We start from the raw sequence: 15,772 nt of genomic DNA, 5'->3' as shown, positions 1-15,772 counted from the left end.
ACCCCAAATGTCTTCTCTGCAACATTAGATCTAGAGCAGGAACTTCTCGGTTCTCTTGAACAAACCTTGAGAGGTTCTCAATAGATTTTGGAAAGTGTACCATGATCTGAAACCTCCAAGGGTATTGTTCTTCACTAGCAAATTAAGGCCCTGATAGCAGAACACGCACTCTGTTCCTGCCCCACTGTGGCCTGAATCAGGTTTTCAACATTTGGCAGAGTCCATCTATTGCCAGCTAACCTAAAGATCACTCATCAAATAAAGGTATCGACTTCTTCAAAAACTGGGCTTACTCAGTCGAGTGTGAATAGGCGTGACTCATAATAAACCCTCACGGGTTGTAGTGGGTTGCAGTGGGGAGTCGCGGACCCACTCACTGTAGACTTATCTCAAAAATATTAGTCAATACCCAGCAAGTTTAACCAACCCAAAATGCTCAAAATACTAGGATTGGAACTGATTTGAAATCAGCGAATCCTTTTTCTATTCACTATTTGTACCGCTCGACGATTTCCATGTTATTTCTTGATTTTTCACCTCTCACCCGAAATTCAAGAACATACACACGAACTTGTGATTTTTTTGTAAATCGGTAACGAGTGTATTTCATTCAGCAAGCGAGAATTAGGTTATCTTAACTCCATTTGCTCAGCTAAACATTAACATGAGTTGAAAACCACAAATTATGTGTATAAATTTTAATGACCACTGACCCCATAACGAATGTTTATGCACGATTATTATCAATACAATAACCCGAAAAAATGTTTTATAACTCTTTAGATTGATTTATTGGCTATTTCGTTTGAACACAACAATGCAGAATGTTTTCCTCTCAAACTGAGGGATGGTTGGAGAATAAACAATTTACATGGGCGTCAATACCATTACGAAAGAGGTTTCAGATTTCATATCGCAAGATGTTCTAGGTATTTTAATGAATGTTTTTTCTTTCATATTCATTTAACAAATTGTGAATTTTTTAATATTTTGGACCAGTATTTCTTCAAAGAACATGTTACATATAGGCATATGTATTGTCTCGCTCTTTTTATCTCTAAATTTACAATTCCTTTAATGATAATACAGTTTAGGTAGATCTTATTCTTCTATCTCAAACGATTTCAACAAGTTCAAAAACATGAAAAATAGAGATAAAGGTCCTAAAAATATGAGCGATAGCTCATTCGATTCGGAATCACCTCTAGAAAAATGTTTTTGAAGGATTTTGGTGCAGGTAAAAAATTGCAATTGTTATTAACAAAATAAGATTTGAAAAAATGGTATTTAGTTTTTCGTTAATAACTCAAAAAATATTAATATTTAGTCAATTTTGAAAAAAGCTCGTTAAAAAGGAGGAAATTTCCGATAAAAAGGTCCCGACTCCCGAAACTCTATCTCCATTATTTATAATTTTAATTTGACGTTCAAAATATGGTTCCGCGCGGCTGTTACGGCATACGCGCGCTGCCGCTAAAGAGAAATGATTTTGCGTTTAAAAATCATAAATAGTTTGTCAAAAAACATTTTTTCATTTATTATTGAGTTGTTTATAAGCTTAACAATTTGTTATAAACGAATATTGACCAACGTTATATTTTTTTTCCGAAGCAGAAAAAAATTATAAAAATAGCTATATATATAAAAAAGTGCCATTAATTTTTTTTTATTTATTATAATAATTTCTAATATCATACGATACGGTAATTGTAGCGCCTACTTAACTGTTCTTCTGCTTCAGAAAAAAAATATAACGTCGGTCAATATTTGTTCATAACAAATTGTTAAATTAATAAACAATTAAATAATCAATAATTATTTTTTTGCCAAAATATTCAAAAGTGTAAATTATGAATTTAAAAAGCGAAATTATTTCTTAACTAATTATCTAAACATTCGAAATTTAAACAATTAAAAATTGAAATAAAAAAAAAATTTCAAATCATAATTATCTCTAGACAACAAAATAGCAAAAAATTTTTTTTTAAATATTGGATTTCTCTATTTGTTTAAAACAATTTGCTAAACAAATTACGTAAAAAATTCATAACCTATGTTAATAACTGCCATTGTTTAATGTGAAAACAGACATAACTAAATATCAATTGGAGATAGAGTTTCGGAAGTTGGGACTTTTTTATCGAAAATTTCCTCCTTTTTAACGAGCTTTTTTCAAAATTGCTGAAATATTAATATTTTTTGAGTTATTAACGAAAAACTAAATACCTTTTTTTCAAATTTAGTTTTGTTAATAACAATTGCAATTTTTCACCTGCACCAAAATCCTTCGAAACCATTTTTCTAGAGGTAGTTCCGAATCGAATGAGCTATCGCTCATATTTTTTGGACCTTTATCTCTTTTTATCATGTTTTTGAACTTGTTAATTAGACTATTAGCTCAAGTATAAGTTCAGAGAATTTGTACGTTCTTATATTTACAACAGTCTGTACTTTTTTTTATTCCATATGATTTTTCTTACCTGGTTTTTTGCGTTGATTCACTTATAACCGACACAAATCACCCAATAGCTTCAAATCCAACACTTTTCATTTGCTAATAAGAGTGAGCAGCCTGCTATCAGAAATTATTCACAACTGAGCCCTACTCAACAAGACTTTTATAGTTTCCAGAATTGGTCTAGTATCTATGCAATCTTTGCAATATTCTGAAACACATTCAGGACATAGTTGACAGGTGATTTCCGAGGTCCTACTTTTTTCGACTTCACCAGTGTTTCTTTGGAGTAATATCTATCGAAACTCCATCTAAGCTACAATAGGACACCTTCGAATCTCGTATGGTTATTTCATAATGCTAATTTTTATCAGTTTTTGAAGCTTTTATGTCTTTCATCAAATCATGCTACTGTTCCATAATTTTTCTATTTTCAAGTGCTCAATATATTTCTAATTAGCAGCTTGTAATATCCTCCAAAGTACGATGGACGTTGTTCACAGTTGGTGCCTGAGGGAGCATATGTCTGTCAATCCCAGTAAAACTTGTGATAATCCCCTTCACCAGGATGATCTAACGCCACTTTCCCTCAATGGTGAGGTCATTCCATTTGGAACGGAGGTGAAATATCTTGGCATTGTCCTTGATAAAAGACTCACCTGGAACGCTCACTTGTAAAAAGTTTTACACAAAGCCAGACTGTCCCTATGAACATGTCGAAAGATTTGTGGTAAATCTTGGGGTTTACGTCCCAAACAAATCCATTGGATTTATATTGTGATTGTCAGACCAATGATCACTTATGGCGCAATTGCCTGGTGACCGAAGGCCACCAGTGGCCAACAGTGGTGCCATCAGTACCACACCGTCAGCGGCCATAGATATCCTTCTAGATCTACCTCCTATTCACATTTTTCATGAGAGAGAGAGAGGCTAAATGGACTGCATATAGACTTGTGCACAATGCTTATTGCCAAATCGATTGAATGCAGGGTGCAACAGGCTGTTGGTTGATACAGGAAGTCACAGCATTCTGGAAATGACTTCTGACTTTATGCCTCCAACTGTCAACATACGAACTGCCTTATAAAGTACTGTTCCCGAGTAGAGAGGTCTGGATCCTCCGGGAGAAGGAAATATTAAGTGCAGATAGTTGTTGGTTCACAGATGGATCAAAAACACCTTCCGGTTCCGGTGCAGGTGTTTTCAGTCGCATACCCAGGACAGAGATATCAACCTGCCTAGGAACTTATGTGACTGTATTTCAAGCGGAAATTTACCCTATTGAATTGTGTGCTGAGAAATTGGAAAAATTCAACCTCAAACACAAGTCAATAAAAATATTCTCGGACAGTCAAGCGGGGTTGGAAGCTCTTGGCTGCTACCGAGCAACGTCTAAATTGCCAAAAACGACTCTCCTCAATAGGAAGACTTAACAGATTGTCTCTGGTCTGGATTCCTGGCCATACTGGCCTGGAAGGCAATGGGGCTGCTGACTTCCTTGCAAAGGAGGGTGCTGCAAGCAGCACCAGAACCTGTCATTGGCATCGCTTCAGGCTTTGTTAAACAAAGATTGAACACCTGGATGGCAAGAAGATTAATGAACTTCTGGTAGAATCTTTCAGGATTGGCTCCCTCCACCTCCCTCATTCACCCTTCGTAGCTTGAAACGAAACAGTTATTGGACTACAGTAGGGATGAACAACAATGTCTTACAGGCCTTCTTACAGGTCACTGCTATTTGAATCATTATATGCAGAGACTCGGACTGTCGGAAGACAATGTGTGTCGAATGTGAATAGGTGTGAACTACAATAAACCCTTACGGGTTGCGGTGGAAGGTCGAATAGACACTCTCACTTTGGACCTAACCTAACCTAGAGAGTGGTTCGTTCATCATTAATTTGAACGTATTGAAAATATAGGAATGTAAGCTTTCACGGCTGGCGCCAATCTATTGGTTGGTTTCCAGGTTTTGCCGTGGTCTTCTTTGGTTATAATCTCCAAACGTTTCAACTGCAACTGCGGTATCTTCACTGGCGTAGTCGAAGTATTCTTCTTGACGAGCCAACTGAAAGTTCCATCGTTTATTCTTCGACCACGCCACTGAAGATGACTGCCGCAGTTGCAGTTGGAACATTTGGAGATTATTACCAAAGGAGGCCACGGCAAAACCCGGAAACCAACCAAAACATATTTTGAAAATGTTTGTTGAACTATAAAGTGGAAACAAAACCGTGACATAAAGTGAAGGAGTTGGAAGCCAAAAATAATGTTTTTGTTCCTTTCGGAGCTCTTGTAAGATTTTCTTCAGAATATATAACAATTGATAAATTACATTTTTTTTCCGCAGGTGGACCACTCCTCAGACACCACAATGGAAACTTTAGACATAAACAAGCGGAAGAATGGGATCTGCATCCCCGCTATCAGATCGTGGCATTTGGACAAACGTTGGTTTTAGATTTGGATTATAACGATAAATTTGTATCTCCCAATTTACATGTAAGTTTGATGAGTGTATTGCCTACTTCATAACTAACCTGCTTTCATCAATATTTATAGAAGAAAACTCCATTGGAAACAATTACTTTTCAGGTTGTCACTCAGTTTGGAGATGATACACAAAAAGCCAAACATGATCCAAGAATATCGGGTTGTTTTTATATTGGAAAGGTGAAAGGAGACAAGGAATCCAGCGTTGCAGTGTCACTTTGTAATGGAATGGTGAGTATATGTTTATTCATTATACTAAAAGAGTTTATATGGATTCAGAGGAATTGTAGAGAAAACTTTCCATCCAGATGTCAAAAAACTATAATTAGAATTCATGGCATAGTATCATCAATATAATAAAAGTTGATGATTTTCATATTTAGCTTTCCTGTGTGTGTATCTTTTAATCATGTGAAATGATTTAACCCCGGTATTCTAAAGAAAAGGGATTTTTCACGCTGAATCTTTGACTTATTCAACAAATTTGTATTTCGAGACAAAAAAACAAATTCCTACAACTGGCACCCAACGTGGGGCCAACAATATTGCTTGGAAAAATTATCAGGATAATATTAGACAAGGATATGTGTAACCAATTCTTTTTTTGATTACGAATATGATGTAAAAGGAAACATACCAACTGATATCTACACAAAACTAAAAATGACTTTGTGAAAAAAGCAGCTTCATGGACTTGGTGCGTTTTCTCACATCTTTTTTATGGCATCCTTTCCAACAATCTTGTTCTCTGTACTAGTTTGTACAGGTCCCTAGCTGAATGTATGTCATATTGCTTTGGACATAATAATAATAATAAATCGATTTAATTCATCTTTTGATATGATTGAAAGTAAATAAATTATATATAAATACAAATGAGATAAAATAGTTTCAGCCAAGGGTGTTTTTCAACTCAGCATTTTTTAAGGACAAAACACAAGCGTTACAGGAAATTTCTTGGGGCGCTTTAAGTGCGAAAGTAGAGATTCATGTTGGATTGGTAAATACAATACTATAAACGATAAGCACGGTGCAAATGAAATTATTAACGATTTTCATGAATGAAAATTGAATAATGTTCCGTTGTGAATAGGTTCGGAATTCAATAATCATATTTAAATAATAATAAAAACTTCACCTTTTTTTTAATTCTCGAGACTATAATATCCTAACTCATTCGGGAGTTTATTATAAAACTAACGGCAATGTACGTGAAAGAACGTTGAAATGTGAAGGCTTCATGTTTATACATTGTCAATAGCCCAGAGTTATGGGTGTTATACTTACTGACAAATTTATCATACGAACACAGTATTTTTTTCTTTCAATATCTCATGAGTTATGTTTAAGAGATGTAATTTTCCCGTATCTGATAGTTTTAATTTTGCCGACTGGCGATATGTGTGGCTGATAAGCCCATGTTTTTATATTTAAAAATAAAGTCCAAAGCAGGAGTTTTCAATTTTTTGCAGACGGGTACTGTCGACTGTTAAAAGTGCTCGCAATATACCAGTTTCGATTAAATCAGGGATTCACATACAGTTGCTTTAATATACTATAAGTGCTTCGACAATGTTGGTTGACATGTTTCGTGAACCTCAAGTCACTATCTTACCAAGTCCTGGATTTTTTGCTTCATTAATTACCTGAATTTTTTCCCTTCCAAAACTATATCAATTGACAAACACACGCATTCAACTTCAGATTATGTGCCGCAGATATAGTCACCAGGGACTCTGATCTAAATTCATAACAATGGAAATATCGGGCCAGTACCTCACATTTGTGGGACATTGGCCTTTTGTTGCATTGCCTGCAGCCCTATTGTGTTCAGTTGTCGTCGCAATGGACAGTGTCCACTGAGTAGCCCTGCAGTTGTTCTGAGCTGATCACTGCTTTGTTGAATCAGTTCTTCAGCTCTCTTCTCAGCCCTCTTCTGCGATACCTGAGTATCCTGGCATTCAGTATATAGTTTATCTATTCCTGTCCGCCAGTTTCCTCAGTTTTTGTCAGTTTCGATGTCACTTTGGGTTTGTTAGTTCCACAAACAAGTGCAGCATGGCTGTCTGTGGAAATATTGATCTACACATTTCGTTAAACACTCAAATTGATGTTTCCTGCGCATTGCAACATTGCATATACTTCATCCTGTACTGACCGAGTGGGTCACTGAAGTAAATATTTATTCCTGCAGTAAATTCCAGCTCTAGTCCCATGTTCGATTTTCGATCCGTATATATATACCAGGTGTTTCTGCTGATCATGTTCTCAGTTCAAGACTTAAACCGGAAAGTTTGTATCGAACATATATTTCGGTGCCATGTGATCTGAGAACATGTTTGATGTTCATGTCTACACATATTTCGAAATAGCTGATTCAGTCGATCCCATGTATTTCGGAGTTTTCCAGTCTAAATTGGCACACCCTTGCTTCCCTCATTCGCTGTAAAGGAGGAATACTGGCTGTCTATTCATTTTAAGATTCTACAGAAAATGATAAATATATCATAATTTCAAAATAAAACATTCAAAATGTTCTTCATTTACTTTCTGACAACGATTTCTGTTTACAAATTCATTTCTCACGTTATGGAATATACCAGGGTTTATTCTGTTGCAAGCACCTCTGATTCTATCCATGAGTTCTGGAATAGACTGAGGTTGTGTAATATATACTTTAGGTTTCACGAATCTCCACAAAAAAACTGATAGTTTCATCTGCTTATAAACCGATTTGGATAATTCTCGTCCAATCACATTCGAACTTCATTTAATATCAGAGTGAAAATAAAATTATCAGAAAATGATGCGATTTTTCTATTCGGAATCTTGTCTTTGGTGTTTTAGAATCATCATATCTCCAGTGAGGTGGAGAATGAAATGAATATTTCTGTGATCCTGTATTCATCGAACAAGTTTTCCTTCAGATATTGGAATATTCTGTTAGTTAATGTTTTGTTATTTGCGAATTGGATTACTGCGATCTTTAAAAATATTTTTTTATAAATTTTACACCCAATAAAATATTAACGATGTAGACGAAATTTTTATTGACTACGCAAAAAAATATATCTCAAGAGAATGGTGTATTCCTTGGAAATCAATTAGAAAAAATTGGCTCCCTGCTGAGCATACTTGAATTCGAAATTCACACCCGACATTGTTATGAAAAGAACTAGTTGACGACAAAAGAAAAATTTGACACAATGACAATTTGAAGTAACGGTGAATTTTTCTGGAGTATTTTCCCAACACCAAACCGTTATTTCAACAACTCTACACGTGTTTTGATCACCAAGTGATCATCTTCAAGAGTTTAATCTTCCTCATGATGACTTGGTGATCATCTTCGTGGGGAAGATTGAACTCTTCAAGTTGCCGGGACTGGTGATAGGTGAATTATTAATCAGACGGACACAGCTTACAAATAATAAAATGTATTAATAACACCAACAAAAATGACAAACAAAAATAACAGTGTAACCTCGTGGCGAGGAGAATCAGAATTAGGATTAGTTCCCGGCCGAAATCCCTGAATAAAATGGATGAATCGGCTGAGAAATGTGTTGGAAGTAACTTTCTCACTGACAAAAAGCCGAGTCATAAATGTAGTCACAAAGGATCAACCACTTGGGCCCTAGTCTTAACCCATAAAAGTGTTAACAATGAGTACCTACTCGAAACATCTCAAGTGGTGCCTGTCGATCTAAATATCCATATGTTTTTTGGCAATAAACCTTCGGTTCAAGAGACGAGAGCCTTTCAATGATATGCGATGAAAAAATACAAAAATACTAAATGAAAATTAAAATAAAAAATTAACATAAAAAACCCAAACAGATGGATATTTTGGACGACTGCTCTATAATAGAGTTATGAAAAGTAAATTTCCTAACAAGAATGTATAATACAAAAATACAATGAAATGTTTCTAAACTGAATAGTTGTAGGAAAAATTCTATAAAGATGATCACTTGGAGATCAAAATACGTGTCGATATGTTAAAACAACGGTTTGGTGTTGGGATAAAACGCCATTAATATTCATTACTACACCAAAGGTTTCAAACGGAAAAACAGATTTTAAACAGATTTTTTTCAACAGTGCATCACATGAAGTAATGGTGCTTGTCCGTATAAAATATTCGTATATCTATAATGGATTATTATAGTATCTTCAGAAATAAGTATATCGAATTGACAACTTCTAACCACAAGGCTTTATCTCTGAAAATACAAAGTTTGCACAAACATAAACTCAAAATTTCATCCAATTTTCCAAAGATTATGCGAAAATGTTTACTCATATCTGATCCCCTGTATTTTTGATAATAAACCAAAGGAAAAAGTTAAGCAAATATAGATGTTTCAAGTCGATTTCACATCATCAAAAGTCAGATAAAAATAATGAGACTGGGGTCATGACATTCAAATTCCTTTCGTCCACCTGTTCGGTTAACAAGGTGTATGCATTCGCCGATAATGTTGAATGACCCATTCATATCAAACATTCCGTATCTGTTATTGCCCCCATAACTCACGTAGTATTTTTTATAGTGCGTTATGTCATCCAATACTGTGGGCTGTGTTTAATTAATAGTATTTAAATGAGTGCCACATAAAAACTCGATTACTCCCAATTTGGCATCGTGAAAATTTTAATCCAAGATCAACAACTACATGACTGGCTTTTATAGACTCGCTACAACTACTTAGTTTTGTTTAAAGAGCGAGTTAGGAAGTGTGATGTAATATTCACATAATATACCGAACGGTTGGGGAGATTAATGAAAGAATAGTAAATTGTTTTGTATTTGTTTCGTTACAGTTAGTTAGAAGACGGTATACTGTCGAAGAGAAATAAATTAATAATAACATAAAAATTCTTATTAAGGAAACGCAATATTGTGCTCATTACGGGAAAAATAAATTTAGTCGTCGAAATTATATTTTCACAAATTGAAATTTTTCGAAAAAAAGCATTTTTTCTTTTTGATGTTTTTCCACGAAAAATATTTGTTTCTCACCAAACTCCGTGGAAACTTACTATTTGTATTTTTGAATAACTGTTTTTTCAATTCACAATATTTATTTTGACGAATTATTTCCATATATTTATCGAGATGTATCGTAAAACTAGCTTTTTCATTCGAGACAGATGTCTGGATCACAAGATCCTTTTTTTTTGGAACTTCTGTCCGAAAATTATGATTCGGAAAGACATCTAGCAACGTTTTGAAAAATTTCAAGTTATAAACAATTTAGAAAAAAAGGGGGTTTGGTTTTTTGCAAATATTTCGGAAAGTATTGAAGATATCTGAAATTTGAAAAAAGATCCTCAAAGAGGAGAAAATTTACTTAAAAAAAGTTTCACCTCCCGGAACTCTATAACGAATATTTATGATTTTAATTTAGAGGCGAAAATAGCGCTAAAAGCGGACGATGTGAGTCCCGCACGCGCTGACCGATACGGACCTTTGAACAATAAAAATTATTTTAACCCATTAAATATCATTATTAAGAAAAAAAAATGCACATACCTTAAAGACACTTGATTAACGAAAATCCATGAAAAACAATTTTTCCCGTGATTATTTTATCAGATATAAGTTCTGAATTTACATAAAAACCCTGATAATTTCTAAACTAAAAACCCCAAATTTTTTCACTTCTTGGAGTTTTTCTTGAAAGCCTTCAAAAAAGATTCCCTCCCGTTGGAAAAATTAAAAAAATTCGATTTTCTACTTTGTTATTAATAATCAAAGACGATAAAAGGGGAAAAATTCAGTTGAAGTAATGAAAAAAAAATTTTTTAAATATTTGTTCTGTTTTGTTTATAAGATATTTGAAATTTTTTTGGGGGTATTTTTATCAATGATGAATATTATGATTTTGAAAAACAAAATCGTTTCTTAAAAAATGATGAAAAATAATTTTTATGTTACTTTGAATAATAAGAATACAAATAAATTTGAATATTGAAAAAAAAGTTTTTTCATTGTTTCAGTTGAATTTTTCACTTTTTAACGTCTTTAATTATAAATAACAAAGTGGAAAATAATAATTTGTTAATTTTTGCAACGGGAATCTTTTGTGAAGGCTATCAAGAAAAGCTCCAAGAAGTGAACAAAATTTGAGGTTTTCAGTTTGAAAATAATCAGGGTTTTTATTTAAATTTAAAACTTGTGAAAAATTAGTAAATTAATTGAAGTATATCTAATAAAATAATTACGGGAAACATTTTTCTATGGATTTTCGTTTATTCAAGTGTCTAGCTAGAAGGTATGCAGATTTTTTTTAATAAAGTAATTTGATGGGTTAAAATAATTTTTGTTTGAAGGTGGTTGACAATGTTTCGTGGTGCATTTCATCAGTTCGGACTTCCATTGTCTAATATAATATGAATTGATTTGAAATTCCTGAAAAAATATTAAAAAGATTGACCGAAAATAACAGTTTTATTTGAACAAAAAAACTGACATTACAAAGAAATAACATAAAACCAAACAACAACCAAAAAATTTAAATTTTAATTAAGAATTATTATTAAAAAAAGAAAAATTAAAATTAAAAGATTTCAAACCAAGTTACGTCACGACGTTTTGATTGTTAGTATCCACAATCGTCTTCGGGTGATCACTGGACTTATTCCTCCGAGATCTGATTATTTATAGCAGGGGAGCCCACGATGCAAAATGGGGTTTTACTCGAGCGTCATAGAGACATATTAGGTTGCAAAGCTTAGATGATAAGAAGAAAAAAATGTTATATAATATATACCTTTTCATCGGTGGGGGAAATTGCTATAGATTATTGAATATGTAAAAAAAACTGTTACATGGACATACTCGAGCGCGTCAGATATTGATAGCATCAATGTCCTACGTATTTTTAATAATGTTGGTATGTTAATCTGATCGTTTGCATGATGTGGGTGGTTGTACGTAAGAGTTAAAAATGAAAAAAAAATCAATCGAGCGCGTCAGATTTTCTAAGGGGGTGTTAAGTGCACCAAAAAAAAGCTCTCATTCAATAATCTGACTATTTCGATATGACGCAAACTCGCGGCCATTATTATAATGTGTAAAAAAAATTGTCATTTTGAAATACTCAAGCGCGTCATATTAAGATATATATGGTTCAACTTTATGTTTTAGACATGCTGTCTCATAATCTGACGATTATCTAGAGGGATTCGCCTAATCTGACAAAAAAATATTTTTTTAATTTTTTTTTCAAATCATTGAACTTAAGTCATTGAAAAGCTCAGGAAATAGCATGCAAATAAATAAGTGTATGTTTTTTAAGTAGAATAATTGTATTTATAAAAAAAATATTTCCTTCCACGTAGTAACGGCTACATCCATCAACTAATTGATTAATTAATCATCATCTTCATCACGAACGAGTCTCTGATCAGCTGTGATGGCGTCATGGCAACAGAATTCAGAGTGGGTACGGAGTGAGAGAGTAATAGATAGAGAAAAAGTGAAAAAGGAATAGAAACGCGGAGAAGGAAATATAGGCATCACACAGCTGCACGCAGTAAACTTTCTCGCAGTAAACTTTGCTACCCTCCCCTTTCTTTACGTCACTCTCAAAATGTCAGATTACTGGAATATACACTTTTTAGCATGTAATTAACTCACCCTACCTTAATCTGACGCGCTCGAGAATTTCTAATCATCAATTTTTTTTACTAATCTGATCCTTTATCCTTCACGTTCGGCCTTATATATGGGGCTCATATTTGGTGGAGGTACTTAACCGGTTACAAGGTATCCCCCTGTATATTAATCTGCCGCGCTTCAGTAAATCCCGAAATTCCCGCTTGGGCTCCCCTATTATTATAGGTCATTCGGGTGCTTTCAGTTTTCACCTATCTCCTCTTTCCGCTTCATTGGTTTTATCCAACTCCCGCCAAACGGTCATATTTGGCGGGAGTTGGTTGTTTTTCACTTGATAAGAGGTTTCTATATGTTACGTATCTCTACGCTAGCTAGCTTGACTAAATACGTTGTTGGACAACATATACGCGAATTCTTTGAATTTTCTCCTAAACTAGTGTTCCCAGCGAGGAGAAACCAGCAAATCCGGAATAGCAGAGCATGTTCGGGCTCATCAACATAATATCAAGTGGGCTCAAGCTGAAATCATCCACAAAGAGAAACACTGGTTTGAGAGAAAATTCAAAGAAGCCGCGTATATGTTGTCCAACAACGCATTTAGTCAAGCTAGCGTAGAGATACGTAACATATGGAAACCTCTAATCACACGAAAAACGACCAACTCCTGCCAATGAAGCGGAGAGAAAAGGGGATAGGTGAAAGCACTCGAATGGCCTATAAATAGTCGAATCTCGGAGGAATAAGTCCAGTTATCACCCGAAGACGATTGTGGATACTAACAATCGACACGTCGTGACATAACTTGGTTTGAAATCTTTTCTTTTTTTAATAATAATTCTTAATTTTCAGTTTTTATTATTATTTCATTTTTATTTTTTGGTTGTTTTTGGTTTTATGTTATTTCTTTGTAAATTCAGTTTTTTTGTTCAAATAAAATTGTTATTTTCGGTAAATCTTTCTAATATTTTTTCAGGAATTTCAAATCAATTTATATTATATTAGACAATGGAAGTCCGAACTGATGAAATACAAAATAATTTTTATTACACAAAGGTCCGTATCAGTCAGCGCATGCGTGACGCGCATCGCCCGCTTTTAGCGCTATTTTCGCCTCTAAATTAAAATCATAAATATTGGTGATAGATTTCCGGGGGGTGGGACTTTTTATAGGAAATTTCCTCCTCTTCAAGGATCTTTTCCAAATTTCGGATAACTTTAATACTTTCCGAGATATTTTCAAAAAACCAAACAACCCTTTTTTGCTAAATTGTTTATAACTTTTGCAATTTTTCAAGCCCCTCTTGAAATTTTTCAAAAAGTTGCTAGTGGTCAGTCCGAATCGAATGAGCCCCGGATCATAATTTTCGGTGCCCTTGAACAGAAGTTCCAAAAAAAAGATCTTGTGGCCCAGACTAAGTAAGACACACGAGAGGACAAAATTCAGCATTAACTAATTTACTTATCCCGAACACTTTCTTTAAATCATTCATGGGTCTAAATTGCCAAATCATGAAGCAGAGGTCCCTTCTGGGGACTATAAAATTATAATACGCAAGACGTTTGAATAACTAGTTCCGTTTTTTATAGCACACATCATGTTTCTGTGTTCAATATCATCGCCTGACAAGAAAGATAATTGAGTAATATAATTGAGACAATAATAAATAAAGGATTTTCTGTTTTAATATATACCTGGTGTTCAATGGACTTGTACAAACAGGACATGGAAAAAGATTTTTGAATTTCAAGAATATTTGGATGCTGTGACTCACTGTTTTTGAAGTCGATTCAAGTTACCGCTACTTACAGTTTCAACGATGCAAATAGTAGGTAATTGATAAAGATTGTTGGTTAATGTTACATAATGTGTTATTTGTTATTTTCAATAGATTATTTTTCGGGCAACTTATTTAAAAACTTCGATAGTTAAATTGGCAGGAATCTGGTCGAAATGTTGAAGAAACCCAGTTGCTAAATTTTCGACGTTTCGAAACTTCATTGTTTCATCTTTAGGACTATTTAGATCGGCTGAAGATGAAACAATGAAGTTTCGAAACGTCGACAATTTAGCAATTCGTTTTCTTCAACATTTCAACCGAATTCCCTACAAATTGACAATCGAAATCATATTCAACGGTCGCCGTTCTATTCAATTATTCAAAAATATTCTTGTACTCTCAACTTCTACGTATTTATCAGAAATTTAATTTTGAATAAATTGTTTATTTTGCATATCCATCAAAAGAACGTTCGATTTTTGTTATATTTGATAATTATGAAGTATTCCTCGTAGCAAATTTTGAATTTTTACAATGTATATCGCCCTAAAATATGTGGACGTAACATTACATTGTAGCGAATTGGCAAAAAAGCGACTATAATTTGTCGCAAATTTACGTCTTTTGAGCACGCATGTTTCTTATGTAAATATCTTGTTGTGCCCACACAAATGTGAGAGTTGAGTGCCTTTCCTGGGAACGAGAAGCGAAAGAGACCCTGCTTGGTCATATAATTGGTATTCGTTATCAATAGAAATATCACGAGTTCGTAATTTCATGGGCATATCTTGACTATGGTGACTTAACCGAAATGACTGAAGCAGTGCCGATTACACCGAAACCCCGTTGAATCGATAATTTTATTTAACGAGTATTGGTGAATATCAGTTTATCCAACATGAAATTTTGCTATAAAATGATTTGAAATGCCTGAAAGAATCAATACAATTAAAATGAATAGCTGAAAATAAAAATTATATCAGGCAAAAAAAAATAAAATTGAATTACAGTAAAATACAAGCAACAATTGAAAATTCAACAATTAAAAATAAATGAAAGTTAATTCAAGCCAAGTTACATCACAAAGCTTAGATTGTTAGTATCCGTAGCAGCCTCACGAAACCAGGTCACCAAACGCAGACTGCGATTCCAAGAATCGCATTTACCGAATACCTTGCGAATGAGGAAAATCTCATATAGGTCAAACATAACTTCAAGTGGCCCTAAGCTGGGATCATTCATCGGGGAGAACACTGGTTTAGGAGGAAATTCAAAGAAGCCGCATATGTTGTGCAACAACGCATTCAGCCAAGCTAACGTAGAGATACGCAACATATGAAAACCCATAATAAGCGGAAAACGGTCAACTCCTGCCAAACGGCCAACTCCTGCTAGACCCATGAAGCGAAGAGAGGG

The 15,772-nt window shown here is 34.1% G+C and overlaps 1 protein-coding gene across 7 annotated transcripts in view; it reads left to right on the top strand.

Moving 5' to 3' along the window:
* AdamTS-A (ADAM metallopeptidase with thrombospondin type 1 motif A) overlaps nt 1-15,772 on the top strand; it is a 454,792-nt gene that overhangs the window by 283,807 nt on the left and 155,213 nt on the right. For all 7 annotated transcript variants that reach the window (XM_074170637.1, XM_074170639.1, XM_074170641.1 and 4 more), the window contains 2 exons: nt 4,809-4,960; nt 5,054-5,182. In XM_074170637.1, coding sequence (XP_074026738.1) covers nt 4,809-4,960; nt 5,054-5,182 — 281 coding nt within the window. The remainder of the gene's footprint in view (nt 1-4,808; nt 4,961-5,053; nt 5,183-15,772) is intronic.

This window comes from Leptinotarsa decemlineata, unplaced genomic scaffold (genome assembly GCF_025532065.1).
Source record: "Leptinotarsa decemlineata unplaced genomic scaffold, Ldec_3_MD MMD2_P_RNA_scaffold_9, whole genome shotgun sequence".
NCBI lineage: Eukaryota > Metazoa > Arthropoda > Insecta > Coleoptera > Chrysomelidae > Leptinotarsa > Leptinotarsa decemlineata.
The sequence above is the reverse complement of the archived record's forward strand: the minus strand, read 5'-3'. Positions and strand labels throughout refer to the sequence as shown.